The sequence below is a fragment of the Balaenoptera borealis genome (genome assembly GCF_965194805.1).
Source record: "Balaenoptera borealis genome assembly, chromosome: 2".
Taxonomy (NCBI): Eukaryota; Metazoa; Chordata; class Mammalia; order Artiodactyla; family Balaenopteridae; genus Balaenoptera; species Balaenoptera borealis.
In genome coordinates this window covers 96,282,029-96,307,568 of record NC_138867.1, presented here as the reverse complement: position 1 = coordinate 96,307,568, position 25,540 = coordinate 96,282,029, and the positions used below count along the sequence as shown (strand labels likewise).

At 39.0% G+C, this 25,540-nt stretch overlaps 1 protein-coding gene across 2 annotated transcripts; it reads left to right on the top strand.

Annotated features, from left to right (window-relative positions):
* Window positions 1-2,440: 2,440 nt before the first annotated feature.
* On the top strand, window positions 2,441-23,844 carry TMED7 (transmembrane p24 trafficking protein 7). 2 transcript variants are annotated; one of them, XM_082378482.1, is made up of 4 exons: window positions 2,441-2,918; window positions 7,767-8,012; window positions 17,678-17,836; window positions 20,367-23,844. In XM_082378482.1, exons 1-4 carry the CDS (start codon window positions 2,724-2,726, stop codon window positions 20,421-20,423), a joined length of 657 nt encoding a protein of 218 aa, XP_082234608.1. In that variant the 5' UTR covers window positions 2,441-2,723; the 3' UTR covers window positions 20,424-23,844. The 2 variants fall into 2 exon arrangements, with proteins under 2 accessions (XP_082234608.1, XP_082234607.1); XM_082378481.1 differs by having other exon boundaries at window positions 2,446-2,918; window positions 17,678-23,844.
* Window positions 23,845-25,540: the final 1,696 nt, after the last annotated feature.

Here is a 25,540-nt window from a genome sequence, read left to right as displayed (position 1 = left end):
GCTTGTAGATGCATTACTCCAATCTTTTTGTCTTCACCTGGCATTCTCCCTGTGTGCCTGTGTTTGTGTGTCTCCGTTCTCCCTCTCCTTTCTCTTATAAGGACACCAGTCACTGGATTTAGGGTCCACTCTAAATCCAAGATGATTGCATCTTGAGATGCTTAACTTAATTATATTTCAAAAACCCTATTTCCAAGTAAGGTCGAATTCACAGGGTCTGGAAGTTAGGATTTGGACATATGTTTTTGGGGGGTACATAATTTCACCTTTTACATATGTTAACATAGATAACACATTTTAACATGAAAAAGAGAAATATTGTCCAAATGAAAATTTAGTAGTGATAAGGGTCACATTGCTTTACATTTGTGTGAATCTCTTTAATATCTAGATTCATACAAGAAGCTGGGTGTTCATCTGCTTTTACATTCGATATGTTGTATGTTGTTTTGGTTGAGATGCATGATGGAAATCCAACCTCCCGTAGATAATCTCAGATCCTCTGATGGGGTTTCAAAGTCTCCCAAAGGTCTTTGGAGCACACTTTGAGAACCACTGCTGTAAAGTACATACTTTAAAGTATATGCAAAGTGGAATTTCTAGGCCATATATGTATCTTCCACTTTATTAGATAATGCCACATTGTTTTCCAAAGCCGTTGGGCCAATTTACATTTCCACCAGCGATGTATGAGGGATCTTGTCCTATTTGCTCGCCAACAGCTGGTATTGTTGTATTTTTAAAAATTTGTCTACCTGCCTCTCTGGTGGTGTGTACTGTATCGCATTATGGTCTTAATCTTATTCATTCATTCATTCTTTGTTTGTATTGCCACTTGATGCATGAAGAAATGGAGATTTAAAAGTGCAATGTTTCTTGCCAAGAGTTAGAAAATAGAACCCAAGCTTTCTACTTTGAAATTCAGTCTTCTTTCCACTCACAGACACACCAAAAAACTACTTCTTTTTCTGGCCTAGCGTTACCGAAAGTGGGGTTCAGCTGCTCGCCGCTCGAAAGCCAATAATCGAGAGGCAAGATTGGTTGGAAAGGAAAGTTTGCTTTATTTCAGAGGCCGGCAACCTCAGAAGGCCAACTCTCCACTGACAATCAATCAGTGGGCAAGACCTTTTAAAGGGGAGTTTCAGGTGTGTATAGGTGGAGGGAGGGGGTTACATGCAGAAACAGCACAGTCATCTCTGACAGTTGTCCTGCAATTAGTCATGCAGTGGTCTGACCAGCGTCACCTCGATTGTTTTAAGTACAGTTAGTCATCAGTTCCAGGGTCAGTTTGTTCCCATTTCTTTGAGGCCAGTTCTCGGAATTGTGGTAGCTTATGTCATGGCTACAGTCTGGTCATCATGTAGTTAATTTCTTCCACCTGGTGGGGATTTCATTCTCTACAAGACAGCTGCTCAAAGGATATGGCTCAGAATATTATCTATAGCCCTTGAGAAGGAACTAAATGTCCTTGACATTGTTTAATGACTATTGCTGTTTTGTCTTGTTTGACGGTTTTCTTTTGCTTCTGCAGTTTTTCACTTCTTGATTAAATTTATTCTTTGACTCAAGTTTTTCTACAGACAAAAGGCAGGCTGAGGACATGGCACCATTGGGGCGGTTAGGGCATGGGGTTGTCTGTCCTGGGAAGGCCCCATAGGGTCCTGCTCTGTTTCACTTGGTCTCAGGAAGGTGCAATCTCCCCCAAATCTAATCTCCTGGGGTCTCCTTTCCCTCTGAAGAGGCTTTGGGCACCTGAAGCCATTAAAGGTCCTTCATCACCCCCCCTCATCAAACACCTCCACCTCCCCACCCGGCCTTCCCACCACCCTCTGACTTCCCTGCCTGGGTCCTATGTACATGCTTACTGTATGATGCTTCCTGTATGACAACCACTCTTCTAGGGCTTTTTTCAAATAGTGAAGCCTTCTAGTAACCCTCTGGGCTAGGTACTATTATTTTTCAGATTCAAAGATTGAAGCAGAGAGGTTAAGCAGCTGGTCTAAGGTCACACAGCCAGTAACCAGAAGAGCAGGGATTAGAACTCCTATAGTCTGGTAGTCACAGAATTCGCGCTCCTAGCAAAGCTGCTTCCCCCCAAACTTATTATTTACAAGAAAACTCTCTGCAAATTGCAAAGCGCTCTACCACCGGTGATTAGCCCTCTAGGGCAATATGGGCTCTTCCTCACTCCCTCTGAGTACCCCTATGTTCAGCTCTCGCAGAAACACTCACGGACTGGCAGCTCCTACCACAGGCCACACCCCTTCTCCTGGCCCCGCCCCGCCACGTTCACCATACTGGCCACGCCTCTCGGCCCAGGCGCTGTCGGAGGCCTAGCTGACGCCTTGCGAGCTTCCACGTACACACTCCAACGTCTCTCCCCGCGGCCGGGGGAGAGCACATCCGGGTCGCTGGAGCAGGTGCCTCAGGCCCCGCCTCTTTCCCCCGTCTCTTGTCCCCGCTTCCGGCTAGCTCAAGTCTTTTCCGCTTGTTTTCTGCCGTCTTTATCTCCGCTCCCCAGCTCGTTCTGGCGTCTAGGCCCTGGTCCCTACCCCGTGAGTAGCGACTCGCTGCGCATCTCGAATCTCTCAGGGCTCGGAGCAACTCTGCGGTGCGTCTTCGCGGTGCCGTTTGGGGTGAGGCCTGCCGCGCGCCGTGAGTCCGTGCAGACCTGACCCCGCGTCCCCCCGCAGCTCGGTTGAGGCCGCCGCCGCCGCTTCGGGATGCCCCGGCTGGGGTCCGCGCAGCGCTGGGCTGCCGCCGCGGGCCGTTGGGGCTGTAGGCTGCTCGCGTTGCTGCTGTTGCTGGTGCCGGGGCCCTGCGGCGCCTCTGAGATCACGTTCGAGCTGCCCGACAATGCCAAGCAGTGTTTCTACGAGGACATCACGCAGGGCACCAAGTGCACTCTCGAGTTCCAGGTACTACGGGCTCAGGCGGTCGCGGGCCCCAGCTCGCGGTTCCAGGGTCGAGGCTGTTTTCTCACTCTTTGGCTGATTCAGGAATCACACCTAGGTAGCTGATGCAGGCCATTTGGCTTTCCTGTCCGAAACCTTGCGCATTAGACATTTAAGACCAGATGTTAAGATATATAAATTCCAGAAATGCTTCCTGTGGCTGTGATTTTTCCGTTTTTTCTCTAATGTCCTTCATTTTGAACTTTTTCTTTAAGAGTTTCCTTTAAAAAAAAAAAAAGTATTCCTGTTCCATAGTGCCCAACGTCAGTCCACCACTCTCTAATCCGCACCTCCACTTTAATCAGATTTCAAGTGCTGCCGGTATCTAACTCCATTGCTTTTCAGTTTTTCCATCGATATTAGGATTATTGGTTAATGTGGTCCCTGTCGTTGCAAGAGCTCTATTCCAGACCAGATGACCATCTGCCAAAGGATTTGTAGAAGGAATTGCTGTGATAAATGAGAGGCCCCTTTTCATTTGGGGGATTATATAAAAGTGCCTATTTAACAGAACGTAGTTTCTTAAATTGGTTAGAACAGTCTTTACTGTTTCTTTTTTTGTTGGTAGACTTAACATGTTTGAACAGCTATTGAGTACTAGGTGCTGGTGATAGAGAAGTGAACAAAATAGATAGGGTCGCTGCCATCATTCTTGATTCCCTACCTATCCTACGGTTCTTTTCTTAATTAGTACCTGTTCATTCATCACAATTGTGCTTTAAGAGCAGAGAATAGGTGATATACGGTCTGGTCATTGGAATCTGTGAAGGCTTCCTTTAGGAAGTGATTTGATGCTGAACTGGAAAAGATGAGTTGTAAATGCTTTGGTGAGGGGGAAGAGGGAATGGCCTTGGCAAGGTCACTGTGGTAACAGTGACTGGGAATTTGAAGAACACAGAGAGGTCCACTGTAGCTGGGAATAAGGAGCCAGAAGAAGGGAGGTCAGCAGGGGCCAGACCATGTAGTGCCCAGCTGGCCGGGTAAAGGATTTTAGTTTTTCTTAAGAGTATGAGAAGCCATCATAGGGTTGTAAGCAGTGCAGTGACAAGTTCTAAGTATTCTTGGTAGCTGTACAGATATTAACTTGTGCAGGTAGAGAAGGTATTAAGGAGTATTGCCAAGTAGATATGGAAGACTGATTAGGAGGCTATTGTAGTGGTCCAGGCTGAGACTAGGGTGGTAGCACTGGGGAAGGAGAAAAGTGAAAGGATGAGAAATACTTTTTAGGTAAAAGCAACAGAACTTGGTGATGATTTGGCTACAGCGAGTGAGGGAGGGAGGCCAAGGATGGCTCTTAGGCTTGCTTAACTTCATGGGTTAGGACCAGGGGACAGAAAAGATGATAGCAAGAATTGTAATATAAAGTGTCAGTGAAAATTTTATTTGTTTGAATTTAACAAACATTTCTTGACTTCTACGTGCAGATGCTGTGCTTGTTGGTGAGAGTACTACTCTACTACTATTGCGGGCTAAAAAATTACTGTTTATTATGTGGCAGACAGTATAGCAAGCGTTTCAGGTGTATTACTTAATTCTCAGGGCAACTCGATATGAGATGGGTTTATTAGAGAGTTTTTATTATTTTTTTTACTGATGAAGAAACTGAGGCTTCGGTAAGTTGAGACCCAAGGTTACAAAATGTAACAGGTAGCAGAATCAGTATGCAGTTTTTTTTTTTTTAACATCTTTATTGGAGTATAATTGCTTTACAGTGGTGTGTTAGTTTCTGCTTTATAACAAAGTGAATCAGCTATACGTATACATATATCCCCATATCTCTTCCCTCTTGTGTCTCCCTCCCTCCCAGGTTAAGCTCTTAACCACTTTATTTTACTACCTCCCAAAGACAAATAAGGCTGAACTTGACCTCAGAGACCTTACATAGACACATAGTCATGTAATGTTAAATGCAATAATGAAAGTACACACTAGGTACAGTGCTGGCTGAAGACGGAGGATCATCAGGGGAAATTTAGCTGAGGGTCTGATGTATGAGCTGAGTCTAGAGGGATAAATAGAAGTTACTCTACAGGGTGGCAGACGGGGGAGGGACTTCCTCAGCAGATATGTTATGTTTGTGAGACTTAATTCCAGCAAGCCTGAAAATTAACCTGAGTCGGCACTGAAAATACTGAATCATAGTGTTGCTTTGTAACTGTGGGTCTGAGGGCTTTAGGGGGGAGGTTTGTGCCAGTTTGTCAGCATTGTTCATTGATGATAGTGAGATTGATGATTTGTACCTGGTCTCAGTGAGACCCCTGGAGAGTCTGCTACTGAGAATAGTTACATGGCAGAAATACGCTTATGTGAAAAGCAAAATATAAAAAAACCCAGCCAAGACTCTACTTTGGGCTCACTGATTCCAAGGTGTTCCTTGCGCACTTGGGTGGTTCCAGATCTGAGAGGGTATATTTCTGGCCACATCCCTCACAGAGGGAGAACAAAGGAGCCCATACCTGATCTCTTCTGTCCTCTTGCTGTGAGACAGCTTTTGGCTGTGATGGTTTATATTGTATTCTCTCTCTCTCTCATAAACTGTAGATTTATAAGTATAGTCATTTTGGGTCCTGTGATTCTTCTTCAGCAAACAAACCCCGTGTAATTTGTCACTATTAGTGCAGATGTAGAGCAGAGACTTGTTCAGAGAATTTCTGGCATTCTGGTATTTTTGCAACATAGAGTGAGAAAGGGTGTAAAAGGTGCTGAGACTTCCTTGAGGAGGTACAGGGGTGTGGTATGCTGTTGTTAACAGGTTTGGATTTTTCTGTAGGCCACAGGAATTATCAGAAGGTTTTGAGACATGTGGGGAGGGAGGTGTTGCTGTCATCTAGCGGTTAGAGACTGCAGATGCTGGTAAATATGCGACAGTGCGCAGGGCAACACAGCCCCCCCGAGAGGAAGACTTACCCAGCCCCAGACCATCTAATACCTGAGGTTAAGAGACCCTGCATTAGAGGCAGGAGAGATTGGATTATGGGAAGACCTTTTAGGAAGTTGAGCCACTAGTTCCGTCTGGATTGTGGATTGGGAATGGAAGAGATGGGGTGAATCTGAGAGAGGCAATAGTATCGAGAGGTTTCTGTGACTAACTGGACAGGTAGACGCATAATTTGAGATGATCCCCAGTTTCTTTCTTACGTGACCAGATAGGTTGTAAGGGCTATTTTTATCTGAAGTAAGATTATTTGTTTTAAAGTTTGATAGAAGAAAAGTGGCATGATGATCAGTTCTGGTTCTGTATTTTTGTTTGTATGTATGTTTTGATTATTCAAAGTACTATGGTTAAGTATGAATAATTGGGTATATAAAGTGAAGTCATTATTTCACCTAGAAGAAAGGTTGTCGACTTTTGGTGGGGAGGGGTAAATGCCCAATTGATAAGACACTGTTTTTATGTCAAACGTTATATCTGTATGTTAATATTTGCGTATTTTACGGTTTCCTAAGTGCCTAGTTATATTTCATTTAATTATCAAAATGATCTTTTAACATAGTTCAGTTATTTATCGTATCTCTTTAGTGACAAAAGGTCATATAAATAATCAATCTTCTCTGAAGTCCAAAGTTTGATCTTTGTGTTCCACAAATGTAGAATGTCAAAATTATGCTAACCCAGAGGGTTCAAGCTTGAAAATATATCTCATGGTGGTTGGAAACCCCCAAACCCAATGTCTCTTCCTCATTACCTCAGGTGGATACAGGCACCCTATGTTTCTTCTCCTGTCTCCTCTCCCTCTTTTTCCCAGTCAGTGTTTTCTCATATAAGGAGTTTTTTCTCCTCTTTAATCCTTCTCCTTCTTCCTCTCTTATGCTTGCCAAGTAACCTCAGGAAAAATGTCTCCCTCTTCTCTTTATTTGTATAACTCAAATGGCTCAAATTGTAACTGATTAAACATAAGCCTTTGAAAATAGCTCCAAAATCCTCTTCAGAAGCTTTTCACCTACCCCTGGCTTTCCTTTCATATGCTTTCCCTTAAACACAGACTGTGCAGATGAACAAAACATTTATTTGCTTTCGTGTTGTTCTGTTTCGGTTTTGCTTTAATCACAGGGGTTAAAACAATGTAGTTTAATCATTTATGTTTCTCTTGGAAACAAGTTTGTAAATAATGATATAATCTTGGAACAGGCCACAAGTCTGTTCTGTTCAAAATGTAATTCAAAACAAAGTATGTATCAAATTCCATATAACTGACCTATAAAAGAACTTAAACATAGTCTGTTTGTAATTTGGCAGTAAAATGAGTTTAAGTTCTATAAAAGAAGTATGCATGGGGTGTTAGGCTAAGGACTGACCTACTTAAGTGCTTCACTGTACTATCTGAGAGTGCTTGGATGATGCTAATAGGAAACTAGATGAAAAAATTTGGGGAAGGAAAATATTACATGGCAGTAAGCTTAAGGGTCAAGAATATGAATCTGGCATTCAACCTCTTACTAGGTGAAAAATCTTGGGTAGGTTACTTATTTTAACTCAGTTTCTCAGTTTGTCAAATTGAGGGAAAAATACTGTCTTGTAGGGTTGTTGGGAGAATTAAGTGATGTAAGAGGCCTATAGTAACTAGAACAGTTGTCTGGCTTGTTGGTTAGTTCCCTCTCTCCTGTCATGAGGAAATTTGTTCAGTTTCTGTAAAACTTTAGTTGAACTGAAATCTGCCTCCCAAGTTCCATCCACTGGTAGAAATCAAGAAATGTAAAATTGCCTGTGATGGTAAAAAAACCTTATAGCCATTTTAACAGGAAACCTGGTTGATTTCTCAAACTTGTTAGTTGCAGTGATCTCTTCATTTTTTGTTTTTTTCTCTTTTGTAGGTGATTACTGGTGGTCACTATGATGTAGATTGTCGATTAGAAGATCCTGATGGTAATGTGTTATACAAAGAGATGAAGAAACAGTATGATAGTTTTACCTTCACAGCCTCCAAAAATGGGACATATAAATTTTGCTTCAGCAATGAATTTTCTACTTTCACACATAAAACCGTGTATTTTGATTTTCAAGTTGGAGAAGACCCACCTTTGTTTCCTAGTGAGAACCGAGTCAGTGCTCTTACCCAGGTAAAAAAATCAGTAACACAACATTGATATGTTTAAAGGGAAAAAAAGCATAATTTAATATCCATTAACTCATTGATGGAACACAGATTTTGTGACTTTAACGCAACCTTTAAGAACTATCTTAACTCTTACAGTAGATTAGGCATTTCACAGAGAACTTCAGACTTTTTTAGTGAAGACCAGTGTTAAAGGATTTTATGGAAAGAAAATAGACATTAAAATAGGGGGATCACTTAGGTAGAAACATCAATGGCAAAGGAAGCTTAAAAGTCTAAACAGTACTCCAGCATTATGAAGCATTTTCTGTAAATCATGGAGGAATGTTGCTACCATAACTTAGCAGGTTGGTATAACTGGAAGCAAAAATGATGCCTTAATATATATATACTTTTATACCAGTATTTAATGTTGCTCAAACTGCTGTTACAGTAACTTTTGCTGTAACTGAAGGTAAAGTAGTAAAGATTAATAGTAAGTCATCTAACAAAAATAGTTAAGGTAGCTAAATTGGGTTTTATTTTGAAGAATAGCTTAATGAGGGAAAGATAGCAAAAGAAATTTAGAGTCAGTGAACAAATACTGCTCAAGTGATGAGAAGGGCTGTTTTATTTCTAGTTCAGATACATTTTGAGCTTAGAGTATGTCTAAAAGATAGTTCGGTATTCAAAGGAATTATTTATCACCTTCTTGTTAAAACCTTAAATTGGATTTCATTGTTTCCAGGTTCCAGGTAGTCTCTTGGCCAAAATCATGTAGTGATAGAGGCAGTTTTTAAGAATGTGTAAGAGCCTTAATTCATAAACCTATTGTAAGCATTAATAAGATGTGTTCAAATGTTCTTATTTTTAGAAATGTTCTCTTTATTTTAGCATCATGTGTGAACAGCACTTTGTAAAAAGATTTTTCTTTGGGGCCATTGTTTATAACTTAACCTTAATAAATTTTAATTTGTAAAGTAAGACAGTTTGCTTTAAAAACCTAAGCAGGGACTTCCCTGGTGGTCCAGTGGGTAAGACTTCATGCTCCCAATGCAGAGGGCCCGGGTTCAATCCCTGGTCAGGGAACTAGATCCTGCATGCATGCCACAACTAAGAGTTTGCATGCTGCAACTGAGGAGCCCTCATGCCGCAACTTAGAAGCCTGCACGCCATATCACAGCTAAGAAGTCCGCATGCCACAACTAAAAAAGATCCCACATGTCGCAACGAGGATCACACGTGCCACAACTGAGACCTGGTGCAGCCAAGATAGATAGATAGATAGATAAAAACCTACGTAGATAAATGCTTTTAGGACCACTTAATCTCCTTTATTTGTATCACATTTTATTCTATTCTTTTTTTTAATTGTTGTGTTAATTTGTGCTGTACAATGAAGTGAATCAGCTGTATGTGTGTGTAAATATATATATATATATATATATATATATATATATATATCCCCTCCTCTTGGACCTCCCTCCCATACCCCTCATCCCTTCTAGGTCATCACAGAGCACCAAGCTGAGCTCCCTATGCTATACCACAGGTTTCCACTAGCTATCTGTTTTACACATGGTAGTGTATTTATGTCGAACCTAATCTCCCAGTTCATCCCCCCCTAACCCCACCCCAGCTGTGTCCACATGTCTGTTCTCTACGTCTGCATCTCTATTCCTGCCCTAGAAATAGGTTCATCTGTACCATTTTTCTAGATTCCACATACATGCGTGGAATATATCGATTAATATACGATATTTATTTTTCTCTTTCTGACTGACTCACTCTGTATGACAGACTCCAGGGCCATCCATATCTACAGATGGTCCAATTTCGTTCCTTTTTATGGCCGAGTAATATTCCATTATATATATGTACCACATCTTCTTTATCCATTTATCAGTCAGTGGACACTTAGGTTGTTTCCATGACCTGGCTATTGTAAATAGTGCTGCAGTGAACATTGGAGTACATGTGTGTCTTTTTGAGTTATGGTTTTCCCAGGGTATATGCCCAGTAGTGGGGTTGCTGGGTCATATGGTAGTTCTATTTTTAGCTTTTTAAGGAACCTCCATACTGTTCTCCATAGTGGCTGTATCAGTTTACATTCCCACCAGCAGTGTAAGAGGGTTCCCTTTTCTCCACACCCTCTCCAGCATTTATTGTCTGTAGATTTTTTGATGATGGCCATTCTGACCGGTGTGAGGTGATACCTCATTGTAGTTTTGAGTTGCGTTTCTCTAATGATTAATGATGTTGAGCATCCTTTCATGTGTTTGTTGACCATCTGTATATCTTCTTTGGAGAAATGTCTGTTTAGGTCTTCTGCCCATTTTTGGATTGGGTTGTTTGTTTTTTGATATTGAGCTGCATGAGCTGCTTGTAAATTTTGGAGATTAATCCTTTGTCAGTTGCTTCGTTGGCAAATATTTTCTCCCATTCTGAGGGTTGTTTTTTCATCTTGTTTACGGTTTCCTTTACTGTGCAAAAGCTTTTAAGTTTCATTAGGTCCTGTTTGTTTATTTTTGGTTTAATTTCCATTTCTCTAGATGGTGGGTCAAAAAGGATGTTGCTGTGATTTATGTCATAGAGTGTTCTGCTATGTTTTCCTCTAAGAGTTTTATAGTGTCTGGCCTTACGTTTAGGTTTTTAATCCATTTTGAGTTTATTTTTGTGTTTGGTGTTAGGAAGTGTTCTAATTTCATTCTTTTACATGTAGCTGTCCAGTTTTCCCAGCACCGCTTATTGAACAGGCTGTCTTTTCTCCATTGTATATCCTTGCCTCCTTTATCAAAGATAAGGTAACCATATGTGCATGGGTTTATATCTGGGCTTTCTATCCTGTTCCGTTGATCTATATTTCTGTTTTTGTGCCACTAGCATACTGTCTTGATTACTGTAGCTTTATAGTGTAGTCTAAAGTCAGGGAACCTGATTCCTCCAGCTCCATTTTTCTTTATCAAGATTGCTTTGGCTATCCGGGGTCTTTTGTGTTTCCATACAAACGGTGAAATTTTTTGTTCTAGTTCTATGAAAAATGCCATTGGTAGTTTGATAGGGATTGCATTGAATCTGTAGATTGCTTTAGGTAATATAGTGATTTTCACAGTATCGATTCTTCCAATCCAAGAACATGGTATATCTCTCCACCTGTTTTTATCGCCTTTAATTTCTTTCATCAGTGTCTTATAGTTTTCTGCATACAGGTCTTTTGTCTCCCTAGGTAGGTTTATTCCTAGGTATTTTATTCTTTTTGTTGCAGTGGTAAATGGGAGTGTTTCCTTAATTTCTCTTTCAGATTTTTCGTCATTAGTGTATAGGAATGAAAGAGATTTCTGTGCGTTAATTTTGTATCTTGCTACTTTACCAAATTCATTGATTAGCTCTAGTAGTTTTCTGGTAGCATCTTTAGGATTCTCTATGTATAGTGTCATGTCATCTGCAAACAGTGACAGTTTCACTTCTTCTTTTCTGATTTGGATTCCTTTAATTTCTTTTTCTTCTTTGATTGCTGTGGCTAAAACTTCTGAAACTATGTTGAATAATAGTGGTGAGATTGGGCAACCTTTTCTTGTTCCTGATCTTAGAGGAAATGGTTTCAGTTTTTTACCATTGAGAACGATGTTGGCTGTGGGTTTCTCATATATGGCCTTTATTATGTTGAGGTAGGTTCCCTCTATGCCCACTTTCTGGAGAGTTTGTATCATAAATGGGTGTTGAATTTTGTCAAAAACTTTTTGTGCATCTATTGAGATGATCATATGGTTTTTATTCTTCAATTTGTTAATATGGTGTATCACATTGATTGATTTGTGTATACTGAAGAATCCTTGTGCTTCTGGGATAAATCCCACTTGATCATTTTGTATGATCCTTTTAATGTGCTGTTGGATTCTGTTTGCTACTATTTTGTTGAGGATTTTTGCATCTATGTTCGTCAGTGATATTGGTCTGTAGTTTTCTTTTTCTGTGACATCTTTGTCTGGTTTTGGTATCAGGGTGATGGTGGCCTCGTAGAATGAGTTTGGGAGTGTTCCTCCCTCTGCTATATTTTGGAAGAGTTTTAGAAGGATAGGTGTTAGCTCTTCTCTAAATGTTTGATAGAATTCACCTGTGAAGCCATCTGGTCCTGGGCTTTTGTTTGTTGGAAGATTTTTAATCACAGTTTCAATTTCAGTGCTTGTGATTGGTCTGTTCATATTTTCTGTTTCTTCCTGGTTCAGTCTTGGAAGGTTGTATTTTTCTAAGAATTTGTCCATTTCTTCCACGTTGTCCATTTTATTGGCATGTACTTGCTTGTAGTAGTCTCTCATGATCCTTTGTGTTTCTGCAGAGTCCGGTGTTACTTCTTTTTTCATTTCTCATTCTGTTGATTTGAGCCTTCTCCCTTTTTTTCTTGATGAGTCTGGCTAATGGTTTATCAATTTTGTTTATCTTCTCAAAGAACCAGCTTTTACTTTTATTGATCTTTGCTATTTCCTTCATTTCTTTTTCATTTATTTCTGATCTGATCTTTATGATTTCTTTCCTTCTGCTAACTCTGGGCGTTTTCTGTTCTTCTTTCTCTAACTGCTTTAGGTGTAAGGTTAGGTTGTTTATTGGAGATGTTTCTTGTTTCTTGAGGTAGGCTTGTATAGCTATAAACTTCCCTCTTAGAACTGCTTTTGCTGCATCCCATAGGTTTTGGGTCATCGTGTTTTCATTGTCATTTGTTTCTAGGTATTTTTTGATTTCCCCTTTGATTTCTTCAGTGATTTCTTGGTTATTTAGTAGTGTATTGTTTAGCCTCCATGTGTTTGTACTTTTTACAGTTTTTGTCCTGTAATTGATATGTAGTCTCATAGCGTGTGGTCGGAAAAGATACTTGATACGATTTCAGTTTTCTTAAATTTACCAAGCCCTGATTTGTCACCCAAGATATGATCTATCCTGGAGAATGTTCCATGAGCACTTAGAAGAAAGTATATTCTGTCGTTTTTGGATGGAATGTCCTATAAATGTCAGTTATGTCCATCTGGTCTAATGTTTCATTTAAAGCTGTGTTTCCTTATTTTCATTTTGGATGATCTGTCCATTGGTGAAAATGGGGTGTAAAGTCCCCTACTATTATTGTAGTAGTTACAGTAATTTGTAGTTACTGTCGATTTGTAGTTACTGTCAATTTCCCCTTTTATGGTTGTTAGCATTTGCCTTATGTATTGAGGTGCTCCTGTGTTGGGTGCATAAATATTTACAGTTGTTATATCTTCTTGGATTGATCCCTTGATTGTTACGTAGTGTCCATTTTTGTCTCTTGTAATAGTCTTTATTTTAAAGTCTATTTTTGTCTGATATGAGAATTGCTAGTCCAACTTTCTTTTGATTTCCATTTGCATGGAATATCTTTTTCCATCCCCTCACTTTCAGTCTGTATGTGTTCCTAGGTCTGAAGTGAGTCTCTTGTAGACAGCATATATATGGGTTTTGTTTTTGTGTCCATTCAGCCAGTCTGTGTCTTTTGGTTGGGGCATTTAATCCATTTACATTTAAGGTAATTATCGATACGTATGTTCCTATCGTCATTTTCTTGATTGTTTTGGGTTTCTTTTTGTAGGTCTTTTCCTTCTGTTGTGTTTCCTGCCTAGAGAAGTTCCTTTAGCATTTGTTGTAAAGCTGGTTTGGTGGTGCTGAATTCTCTTAGCTTTTGCTTGTCTGTAAAGGTTTTAATTTCTCCTTCGAATCTGAATGAGATCCTTGCTGGGTAGAGTAATCTTGGTTGTAGGTTTTTCCTTTTCATCACTTTAAATATGTCCTGCCACTCCCTTCTGGCTTGCAGAGCTTGTGCTGAAAGATCAGCTGTTAACCTTATGGGGATTCCCTTGTATGTTATTTGTTGCTTTTCCCTTGCTGCTTTTAATAATTTTTCTTTGTGTTTAATTTTCGTTAGTTGGATTAATATATGTTTTGGCGTGTTTCTCCTTGTATTTACCCTGTATGGGACTCTCTGTGCTTCCTGGACTTGTTTGACTATTTCCTTTCCAATGTTAGGAAAGTTTTCGACTATAATCCCTTCAAATATTTTCTCAGACCCTTTCTTTTTCTCTTCTTCTTCTGGGACCCCTATAATTCCAATGTTGGTGTGTTTAATGTTATCCCAGAGGTCTCTGAGACTGTCCTCAATTCTTTTCATTCTTTTTTCTTTATTCTGCTCTGCGGCAGTTACTTCCACTACTTTATCTTCCAGGTCACTTATCCGTCCTTCTGCCTCAGTTATTCTGGTATTGATTCCTTCTAGAATATTTTTAATTTCATTTATTGTGTTCCTCATCATTGTTTGCTTGCTCTTTAGTTCTTCTAGGTCCTCATTAAACGTTTCTTATATTTTCTCCATTCTGTTGCCAAGATTTTGGATCATCTTTACTATCATTACTCTGAATTCTTTTTCAGGTAGGCTGCCTATTTCCTCTTCATTTGTTTGGTCTGGTGGGTTTTTACCTTGCTCCTTCATCTGCTGCATATTTCTCTGTCTTCTCATTTTGTTTAACTTACTGTGTTTGGGGTCTCCTTTTCGCAGGCTGCAGGTCCGTAGTTCCCGTTATTTTTGGTGTCTGCCCACAGCGGGTGAGGTTGGTTCAGTGGCTTTTGTAGACTTCCTGGTGGAGGGGAGTGGTGCGTGTGCTCTGGTGGGTGGGGCTGGATCTTTTGGTGGGCAGGGCTGTGTCCAGTGGTATGTTTTGGCGTGTCTGTGAACTTAGTATGACTTTAGGCAGCTTCTCTGCTAATGGGTGGTGTTGTGTTCCTGTCTTGCTAGTTGTTTGGCATGGGGTGTCCAGCACTGGAGCTCGCTGGCCGTTGGGTGGACCTGGGTCTTAGTGTTGAGACGGACATCTCTGGGAGAGCTCTCGCCGATTGGTATTACGTGGGGCTAGGAGGTCTCTGGTGGTCCAGCGTCCTGGACTCAGCTCTCCCACCTCGGAGGCTCAGGCCTGACACCCGGCCAGAGCACCAAGACCCTGGCAGCCACACAGCTCGGAAGAAAAGGAAGAGAGAAAAACCTAACAGATAGAACCTCAAACCAAATGGTAAAAGCAAACCTAAATAGACGAAGTCACACAAAGAAGCATACACATACACCCTCAGAAAAAGAGAAAAAAAGGTATAAAAATAAAATTAAATTTAAAAAATTAATAAAAATAAATAAAAGGAAGAGAGCAACCAAACCTATAAACAGATCCAGCAGTGATAACAAGCACTAAAGCTAATGTAAAGATAAAACCAAAAACAAATCAGACACAGAAAGCAAACCCCAAGTCTACAGTTGCTCCCAAGGTCCACCGCCTCAATTTTGAGAACATTCATTGTCTATTCAGATATTCCACAGATGCAGGGTACATCAAGTTGATTGTGGCGATTTAATATGCTGCTCCTGAGGCTGCACAGAGAAATTTCCCTTTCTCTTCTTTGTTCGAACAGCTCCTGGGGTTTAGCTTTGGTTTTGGCCCCGCCTCTGTGTGTAGGTTGCCCTCCGGTGTCTGTTCCCGCCCAGACAGGACGGGGTTAAAGCAGCAGCTGATTAGGGCTGTCTTGCTCATTCAGGCTGGGGAGAGGGAGGGGTATGGTAGTCATAATTGGTTTGCAGGACAAGCCTGCAGCGGCAGAGGCCAGTGTAACATTGCAGCTGCCTGAGGCAGGCCATGTGTTCTCCCGGGGAAGTTGTTCCTGGATCACGGGACCCTGGCAGTGGCGGGCTGCACAGCCTCCCAAGAGGGGCAGTGTGGATAGTGACCTGTGCTTGCACACAGACTTCTTGGTGGCTGCAGCAGCACCCTTAGCGTCTCATGCCCATCTCTGGGGTCCAAGCTGATAGCCGCGGCTCACACCCGTCTCTGAAGCTCGTTTAGGCGGCGCTCTGAATCCCATCTCCTTGTACACCCCGCAACAATGGTCTCTTGCCTCTCTGGCAGCTCCAGACTTTTTCCTGGACTCCCTCCCAGCTAGCTGTGGCGCACTAGCCCCCTTCAGGCTGTGTTCACGCAGCCAACCCCAGTCCTCTCCCTGGGGTCTGACCTCCGAAGCCTGAGTCTCAGCTCCCAGCCCCCACCCGCCCTGGCGGGTGAGCAGACAAGCCTCTCAGGCTGGTGAGTGCTGGCCGGCACTGATCCTCTGTGTGGCAATCTCTCCGCTTTGCCCTCTGCACCCCTGTTGCTGCGCTCTCCTCCGTGGCTCCGAAGCTTCCCCCCATGCTGTCCCCACCAGTGAAGGGGCTTCCTAGTGTGTGGAAACTTTTCCTCCTTCACAGCTCCCTCCCAGAGGTATAGGTCCCATCCCTATTCTTTTGTCTCTGTTTTTTCTTTTTTCTTTTGCCCTACCCAGGTACGTGGGGAGTTTCTTGTCTTTTGGGAAGTCTGAGGTCTTCTGCAGGCATTCAGTAGGTGTTCTGTAGGAGTTGTTCCACATGTAGATGTATTTTTGATGTATTTGTGGGGAGGAAGGTGATCTCCGCGTCTTACTCCTCTGCCATCTTGTAGGTCTCCTCATTCCAAGATCTTTTTGTTCCTTACCTCACCAGGATAGTGGGCACCGATGTCAACATACTTAACATCTAATTCCACTGTTAAAGCAGCAAAGAAAACACTGTTTCTTGTGTGGAGTCCACAGCACAGGACAGAAGAGCTGCTGCAGGCCCAGTGCGGGTGGCAGTGAGGGGCGCCAGTCTTCATCTCTCGTACTTTTTAAAGGAACTTTTAATGAAATATTTTTATAACTATTCCTTTCATACTTACTTTGGTAGAACTTTATTAAGTGTTTAAATTATTTTCTAATGTCTATTATTAAAATTACAACAAACAAATATTGAAAAAAATACCTAATACATGGTTTGTGATGTAAAATAAGTATAATATAATAAAGCATATATTTCATCACCAGGATTAAGTTTTTAGCAGTAGAAAAACATTAAACTCGTATACAACAAAAAAAATTACACTCTTAACCTACCGCAAAGCAGTTAGTGTAATTTAGAAAAAGGTATGGTGTCATCAGATGAAGGCCTACAAACTCATTACACAGTGAAAATGAAACTTATGTCCTATTGAGCACATATATATTGGTTTTGTTGACTGGAATGAGGAAGAAGACTTATTTAGCAAAATGGTAAACGTGGAAAAAAAAATTACTACTCTGACCTATCACTTTTCAGTTTCAACTGCTTTTAAGATAGTTGAAATAACTTTGACTAACAATCTACTTTTATGCCATATTTCATTTGTTTTTGTATATATTTGGACTTTGATTCATATTCTTACAATTGGTCAAATTTACTGACCTGCCATTCCCTTCCTAATTTTTCCTCTATAAGAAACCTGGCCTTGAAATTCGGTAGCTACCAACCTTAACTGCTTAGTATTTCTCCTACTGTTAGCTTCATGTTCCGTCTCCCACCTTAACAGATGCCACAGTTGGGATGTTCCAGTTTGGGGCAAGCAGCTGCTTCATGGGATCTCTAGCCTTACCAGTCATCCTAGTGAGAATGTGTGGAAGCGTTGCTTTGCCAGGACCATTCACACGAATGAGTGAATGAATGAGTGCCAGTTTAGTAGAATGTTAGTCAGGTGAGGAATTGAGATCAAATTAAAAGAAAAGATGAATATGCTAGATGGATTGTACAGAAAGTATTAAAACATACTAACTGAAAATCTTTCTCTTTAGATGGAATCTGCCTGTGTTTCAATTCACGAAGCTCTGAAATCTGTCATTGACTATCAGACTCATTTCCGTTTGAGAGAGGCTCAAGGCCGAAGCCGAGCTGAGGATCTAAATACAAGAGTGGCCTATTGGTCAGTAGGAGAAGCCCTCATTCTTCTGGTGGTGAGCATAGGGCAGGTATTTCTTCTGAAAAGCTTTTTCTCGGATAAAAGAACCACGACAACTCGTGTTGGATCGTAACTACGTTTTGAGAATTGATCCACCATTGCCGCTGTAATATTGCTGTCCTCTAATTAATTTTAGGTACCGAAGAACTTAATATTGGCAACATTTTTAGAATCTTACTCATACGCTTGTTGTGGAGGGATGTACGATGCATATCCCCAAGCTGTGGAAAGGACACCTTTTTTTATTTGTAAAGGTAGAAAAACTTTGGGACTATTTTGGGCTATTCATAAATATTCAACACAATGATCTACTCTTTTCTTGGTTGTTTCTGTCTGCTCTTCGCACACTAAAGTATTTCGATTTGGTATTTTGGTTCCTTTTAGCCATTTAAAAATACTTTTCTTGTAAGTAGTGGAGATTTTTAAAACCTTCAATTTAATGTCTACATGGGTTGTGGAGGAAGAAAATTACCTTTCAGTTGTTTATAGGAAATAAAGTTTTGTTTTTAAGAAAACCAAATGTGATTAGCTGTAGCCCAAGCCCTATTCTGCACTGTTTAATTTTATGAGGAAAAAAATCTACCATAGAAATGTTAGTTAGTTAATATTGATATAATTTTAAATTGATACATCATGGTTTAATTTATTTCTCAGTAGCTTGGAAAATGTCATTTTTATTGTTTGGGTTTATTCTATGATCTATAACCAGATATGTTATTTTTTTTCATAAAGACATTTTTACCACACAGGAAATAGTATGTTTCAATAACATAATAGAGTTTACACAGGCCTTAAATGTCAGACTGTTGTAACAGGTAGAATAATTACAGAATAATTTAAGACACTACAATGGGGGGCAAATGAAATGAGAAGACTTTTAGTGAGTTATCTGCACATATTACATTTTCAGTGCTTTTACAAAGAAAAAAGGTGATCTGTTTCATTTTAAACATTTGAATTGGCTAGTTCTTACTCATATGTGGCTTTAATGTCTGAGTCACTCCCAGCTTAAATTGAGAGTTGTAATATAGTATTATAAAAGTGCCATACATTTTATCCTAGTGGGTGTGATGCAGTGAGAAGTTAGTTACTTTGGTTTTTTTCTTTCTTTTTTTTTTTGTTTTTTTGTCTTGCACATGTAATTTGTACAATCTCTGGTTAGCAGCCCTAAGATGATTTAAAAATTTAGAATGCCGTGTGTGTGTTTCTTATTTGATAATCTTCATTGATTGCACTGCATTTAACGAGTATTAGTGCATTTTCTGTAGACTATAGGGTTTAGACTGTGTTTGTGTTTTATAACTTGCATAGATTGAGCTGATTGAAATAAGAGTCCAAGTATTCTAGAATAGAATACAAGATGATGCAAAATTGTATGTGTTTAAAGCTTTTATGCTGTTAAGAAAAAAAAAAATTGCAACTGCTTTTTGCCATGCTTCTATCCCCCACCTAAAAGTGATGAGTGCTGAACGTGACTGTCATGTTGTTAGGACTTTGATACGTGGTACCACAGAATACTGATTGGATAGCAATTCTAGTCACTTACCACTACTGACTACAAGTTAACTCTTAATTCTAAGCTGTCTTAAGATGCATACACACTGCTGCATGTAAGAGCAAAATGAATTCAGGTTGTCCTGCTTGCTGATTTCAAGTGCTACAGTGTAGCAAGGGATGAACGTATTTTCAGACTTTTAATTCTAAAATTTTTGAAGACCAAATAGCTACTCCTTCAACAATATTTACCAGTGGATTAAGAACTGAAGTTTAAGGTTCTGCAGATTTATCTATTGGGGTTCTTGTATTGGAGTTGTCCTGTAGCTTTTTAGGTGTCCCTCTAGATTTGCAAATTTTAAACACTAATGTTAAAGTGATAAACATGGGAGTATGTTAAATGTCCTTTTCTGGTTGCCTGTCTGCTCTGTTGTATTCAGATAGTTACACCATAATTCAGCAGAGCTGGGTATCATCAGTGTGCCGAGTTTGGCATAGATAATGCAGTTATTTAATCTGTGCCTATCAAAACTTCATGATATTTAAAGACTATTACCACAGATAAACTTGCGGTGAAACTATTGAGATATATTAAAATTTTTTAAATCACCACTGTTACCTGTTGTAGAAAATAGTACTGACTTAGTCTAGTCTGTTTGTAACTGGTTAAAGTTTGATGGCTTGCCTATACTCAACTAGATATGTATATAAAAATTAGAAAATACATATCTACCTAGACATGAATATTAAGTAAGAACTTTTTTCTTCCTTCCCCTATATAATTTGTAGCTCATCTTTTTTCTTTAATCCTTTCATAACTTGTTGCAACAGTTTGAATTTCCCAAATATTTACGTTTGGACTTACGGCTCAGAATACATATTTAAACATCATTAGCTGTATATATTTTTAAAGTAGAATAAATAATGGAAAGGGACTTGATATACAAGTTTATACTAAAATTCCAACTGTGTGAAGATACATTTTAAGATATTACTTTGCTAATAATCTAAATATTCATTTTTTATTAAAGAAACAAATGGTTTGGGGTTCACAGCTTTCATCCTGGCTTGATGATAATCATCTTTGAAAACACAGTGGACTGAAAAGCAATTTTATTCTTTGAAAGATTTCATTTAAATCTCTGTACTATCCATTTTTGCTTCAGTTTGTAAATGTATAACATTTATGGTTAAATAGGACAAAGCAGACCCTATGACTATTGTTTTCAAGAATTAAACAAATTGATATATAAATTATTCAAAGGGAGTTTTCATTTACTTTTGAAAAGAAAAATTTCTCTAAATTAAAAATGTTGGTTCTGCAGGATTGTACCAATCAATTCTTGTAGAATAAAAAAATCTTTCAACAAACTGACTTCACTTATTTCTGTCAAGATTTAAACCTTTTTGAAGCTCCTTATCAACTTGCAGCTTGGAGTATAGTTTTGTAGCAAGAAAGTGATAATTTATTTGATATTTCATTGGAACATCTCAGGGACTGACCAAGAAAGAAAGTTAAAGAAGAGAAATACAACCTGTAAACACCTCACTTTTAACCTTACTTTTCCTTTTCTTACTGAAAGTTTCAGTGAAAGGAAGTTAAGCCTTCAATTCCCTTAAAAGCTCTTAGTTTTTAGGTAAATTAACCTTTGGTTGTATAATGCCAAGTTTACTCAACTTTGTTCCCCCTTTATAGTGTTATGGGGGACGTTCTGGTTCCTAGGCACAAGTACAAAAGTAGCAGAGAAATAACAATAATATATTGGGCTGGCCAAAAAGTTCGTTTGGTTTTAAGTAAAAAGACACTTTTCATTTTCACCAGGAACTAAATTGAACAACGTATTCATTAACCAAACGAAATTTTTGGCCAACCCAATGGGTTAACGTTTATTGAATGCTTTGCTTGTGCCAGCTGCTGTGATAAGTCTTTTGCTTGTATTGACACGTTTCATCTTTGCAATAATCCTATGAAGTAAGGATATTATTCCCATTTTACAGATGAGGAAAGGGAGGCCTAGAGAGGTTAAGAAACCTGCCTATATCACAGTTAGTAATTAGCAAAATCTGGAATATGAACCATGGCAGTCTGGCTCCAGACCCCTCTTTCTCAACCACTATGCAGTAATTTACCTACAAACACCACTTAAGGATAGATCTTCAAAGACTTAGCAATCTTGATTTCAGTATACCTCAGTAGCAGTTCAGGGGCTTCCCTGGTGACACAGTGGTTAAGAATCCACCTCCCACATGCCACAGAGCAGCTAAGCCCGTGAGCCACAACTACTGAGACTGAGCTCAGGCGCCTAGAGCGCGTGCTCCGCAACAAGACACCGCAGTGAGAAGCCCGCACACTGCAATGAAGACCTATCACAGCCAAAAATAAATAAATAAATTTTTTAAATTAAAAAAATAGCAGTTCAGTGCTTTGGCTTTGGAGTCATAGTCAAGTTCAGATCATGGTCGTGTGACCTCATGCAAATGATTTTGTTAACTTGGCATTTCTGTTTCTTCATTTATTACTAAGGTAATATCTACTATAATGAGATGTTCATAAAACACTTAGGGTCAGTGCCTATCATATACAAGCCCTTAATAAATAATAGCTATATTTTTGTCATTGGTCCAATTTAATCACTTGTTCTTTCTTTAGTTCTTAAAGTTCTTAGTGTAGCCTCAACTCATATGGGCTCTTAAATAGTATGTAACAAATATGAAAGTCTATCATGTACATAATAGTCTGCTAGAAGTTTCAAAAATGAGTAAGATAATCTGACCTCCAGGGACATAATTGTCGGGGGAGACAGGATAGCTATGTAAGAAACTAATGTTAAGCAAGTCATGAAGCAGAACGGACTTGAAGGCTCTAAGACCTTTATAGGATGCTAGAGGAAGAAGAAAACATATAGATCGAAAGACTTGTTCCCCATGGAATTTCACTTTGTCCTCTCCAGGTGTGGGGAGTGGTGCATAGTTGTCTAGCTAGGCCAGCAATTGAGTGAATTAATCCCTAATTCAGGGGTGTGGACTCCTCGGTACAGATCAAAAAACATTTTCTTTAACTTTGTTACTAGTATAGGTGATGTTTGATCTCCTGAATAACTTCTCCATCTCAGTTGTTTGCAAATTCTGGAGGAAAATATAGGGATGTTATCCCTAAACCACCAAATGTGCTATTTTTGTCTGCATTTCTCTATTTTATCCATAAGATAGCATCATTAGAATGATTACATTCCTTGCTGAAATCAACATATATTAGGCCTGGCATAATCTGTTTTTAGTGCTGGTAATTACTAGTGACTGCTACTACCTTACAAAGAGAAGACAACGCAAGAATTTGAGAAATAATGGTTCGAAGAGTAAAATCTGCCAATAATCCACCATCTGCTTTGATGTATTTCAGTTTTTCCATAGATAAATGTATATATTTTTAAAGAATTGGTATTGTTTATAACAAATTTTTAAACTTTTAAAAATTGTGAAATTTGTGATAATACAGAAGAGGGTATTAAACATGTACAATTTAAAGAGAAATAAAATTATAAAGCACATACTCATAATAACCAATGCTCAGGTTAAGAAATGCAATATTGTCAGCACCATAAAAGGCTCTATGTATCCTTTCCTGATCACATCCCTGAATTTCTTCCCTAGAGATAACCAATGTTCTGCTTGTAATGAAAATAATTTTTCTTTTTCTTTTTACCAGTTATGTATACTAGTTCTTCTCAAACTACTTTAAAAAAAATTTCCAAGTAATCACAAACTCATAATTTTGTAAATACAAAATCATGTGCTTGAATGTTTTGGTAATAGCAAATTGCTATCAGCCTTTCCAAATGCTTACTTTCTATGCATGCTTACTCTCACTTTATGTGCTTCTCTCTTCATCAGCCACTGACAGTTCAGTATGGTCATTGGACCATACTTTGAATAGTACTGATGTTTACGTTCCTGAAAGATGTCTAAAAAAATCAAGCAAAAGTAAACCTTCATAAATAAAGTTTAATGGAATATTCTATTTAATGAATTAGGTAGTACACGTATTCTTTTGTGACTTTGTTTTGCTGTCATCCATGTTGATGCATATGGCTGTAGTTTCCACTACTGCATAGTAGTCCATCATATAAATATTCCGAAGTTATGTGTCTTGTCTACTATGATGGCATTTGGATTGTTCCAGGTTTTTTGCTGTTATAAACAAAGCCACTATGAACATTTTTGTGTATTATGTCCTGTTGCACATATGTATCATCCCTTGAGAGTACATCTAGGACTGGAATTGTTTGCTGATAGAGTACGTATATCTTCATCTTTACTAGGTGACATCTAACTTTTCTAAAGCAATTGTATCAATCAGTGCTTTCACCAGTAACAATGGAAAGTTCCAAATTCGTGTTGTCAGACTTTAAAACTTCAGAAAATCTCCTGGGTTTGTAATGTCGTAAAAGCAACACTTAAGAATTTGAGAAATAATGGTTCACAGAATAAAATCCACCCGTAATTCCATTATGCATTTTGATGTGTTTCAGTTATTTTTGTAGATATATGTGTATATTTTTAAAGAAAATGCTATTATACCTCATTGCTGCTTACTTTGCTTTTCTATGAGGTTATTTTTTTCCTCACAGGTTTATCTACCACTTGGATTTCCTCTTCTGTGAAGTCCTTGTTCACATTTTTTGCCCATTTAAAAAATAATTGGATGCTTTGGTTAAAAGGGTTCCTTTATATATTCAGGGGGTTAATCCTTTGGTTATAACTATTTCAAATATCTTCTCACAGTTTGTGTTTATCTTTCTGCTCCTAGTGAAATATCAGTCTTTTCCCTTATTGTTGGTGTTTTATGTATTGTTAAAAAAATACTTCTCTATCCTGAGGTCATGAATATCTTCTCCTATACTATGTTCTAAAATATGTATGATTTTGTCTTCTACTTGAATTGAGTTTTGTATATGGGATAAGGTAGGTGTCCAGGTTTCCCCTTCCCCCTTAAAAACTCATCTTTCTCTGTTGATTTGCCATGCCAAGTCTTTCACCTATTAAATGCCCATATTTACCTGAGTCTGTTTCTGGGCTGTTTTATTCCATTGATCAGTTTGTTCATACACCCGTAACATATTATCTTAATTACTAAAGCTTTTAAAATTCTTAATATTGGTAAAACAAGTGTTTATACCTTGTTCTTCAAGATTTTGGCTGTCATCTGTCCTTTGTATTTTTATACAAAGTTTAGAGTTAGCACAAGTTTCAACAAAACAAAATAAATCTGTTAGGATTTTGATTGGAATTGTATTTGGTGTGTGAACAATTTCTTCTTTATAATAGTGCATTTTCCATTGAATGAACCTATCTTTCCATTGCTGTGGTCTTCCTTAAATCTTTTGATAAAGTTTTGTAATTTTCTTCATAGAAGTATTCTGTGTATTTTTGTTAAATTAATCTTTTTTAAAATTTATTTATTTATTTATTTATGGCTGTGTTGGGTCTTCATTGCTGCGCGCGGGCTTTCTCTAGTTGTGGCGAGTGGGGGCTACTCTTCGTTGTGGTGCACGGGCCTCTCATTGCAGTGGCTTCTCCTGTTGCAGAGCACAGGCTCTAGGTACGCGGGCTTCAGTAGCTGTGGCTCGTGAGCTCAGTAGTTGTGGCTCGGAGGCTCTAGAGTGCAGGCTCAGTAGTTGTGGCACATGGGCTTAGTTTCTCCACAGCATGTGGGATCTTCCCGGACCAGGGCTTGAACCTGTGTCCCCTGCATTGGCAGGCAGATTCTTAACCACTGTGCCACCAAGGAAGTCCCATGTTAAATTAATATTGTTTTCTTTATATTTTTGATGCTATTATAATCTTTAAATTTTTTATTTGTTGCTAGTACGTGGAAATACAACTTTTAAATTGATTCTTCTATTCAGCAATTTTGCTAAATTCTCTTGTCAATTCCAGTAATTTGTATATTCATTTGGATTTTCTGTGTATATAATTGTATCATCTGCAAGTCAGGACAGATTCTTCTTTCTATACCTCACACCTTTTCTTTTCTTTCTTTTTCTTGTCTAATTACATATGCGGGGACCTCCAGTACGGACCTCCAGTACGGTGCTGAATAGAAGTGGTCATAATAGGCATTCTTGTTTTGTTCCTTTTCTCTAGGAATGCTTTCAAGGTATCCTGTAGACAGTTTACAGTAGTTTTACTAAATTTAGAAATTTCC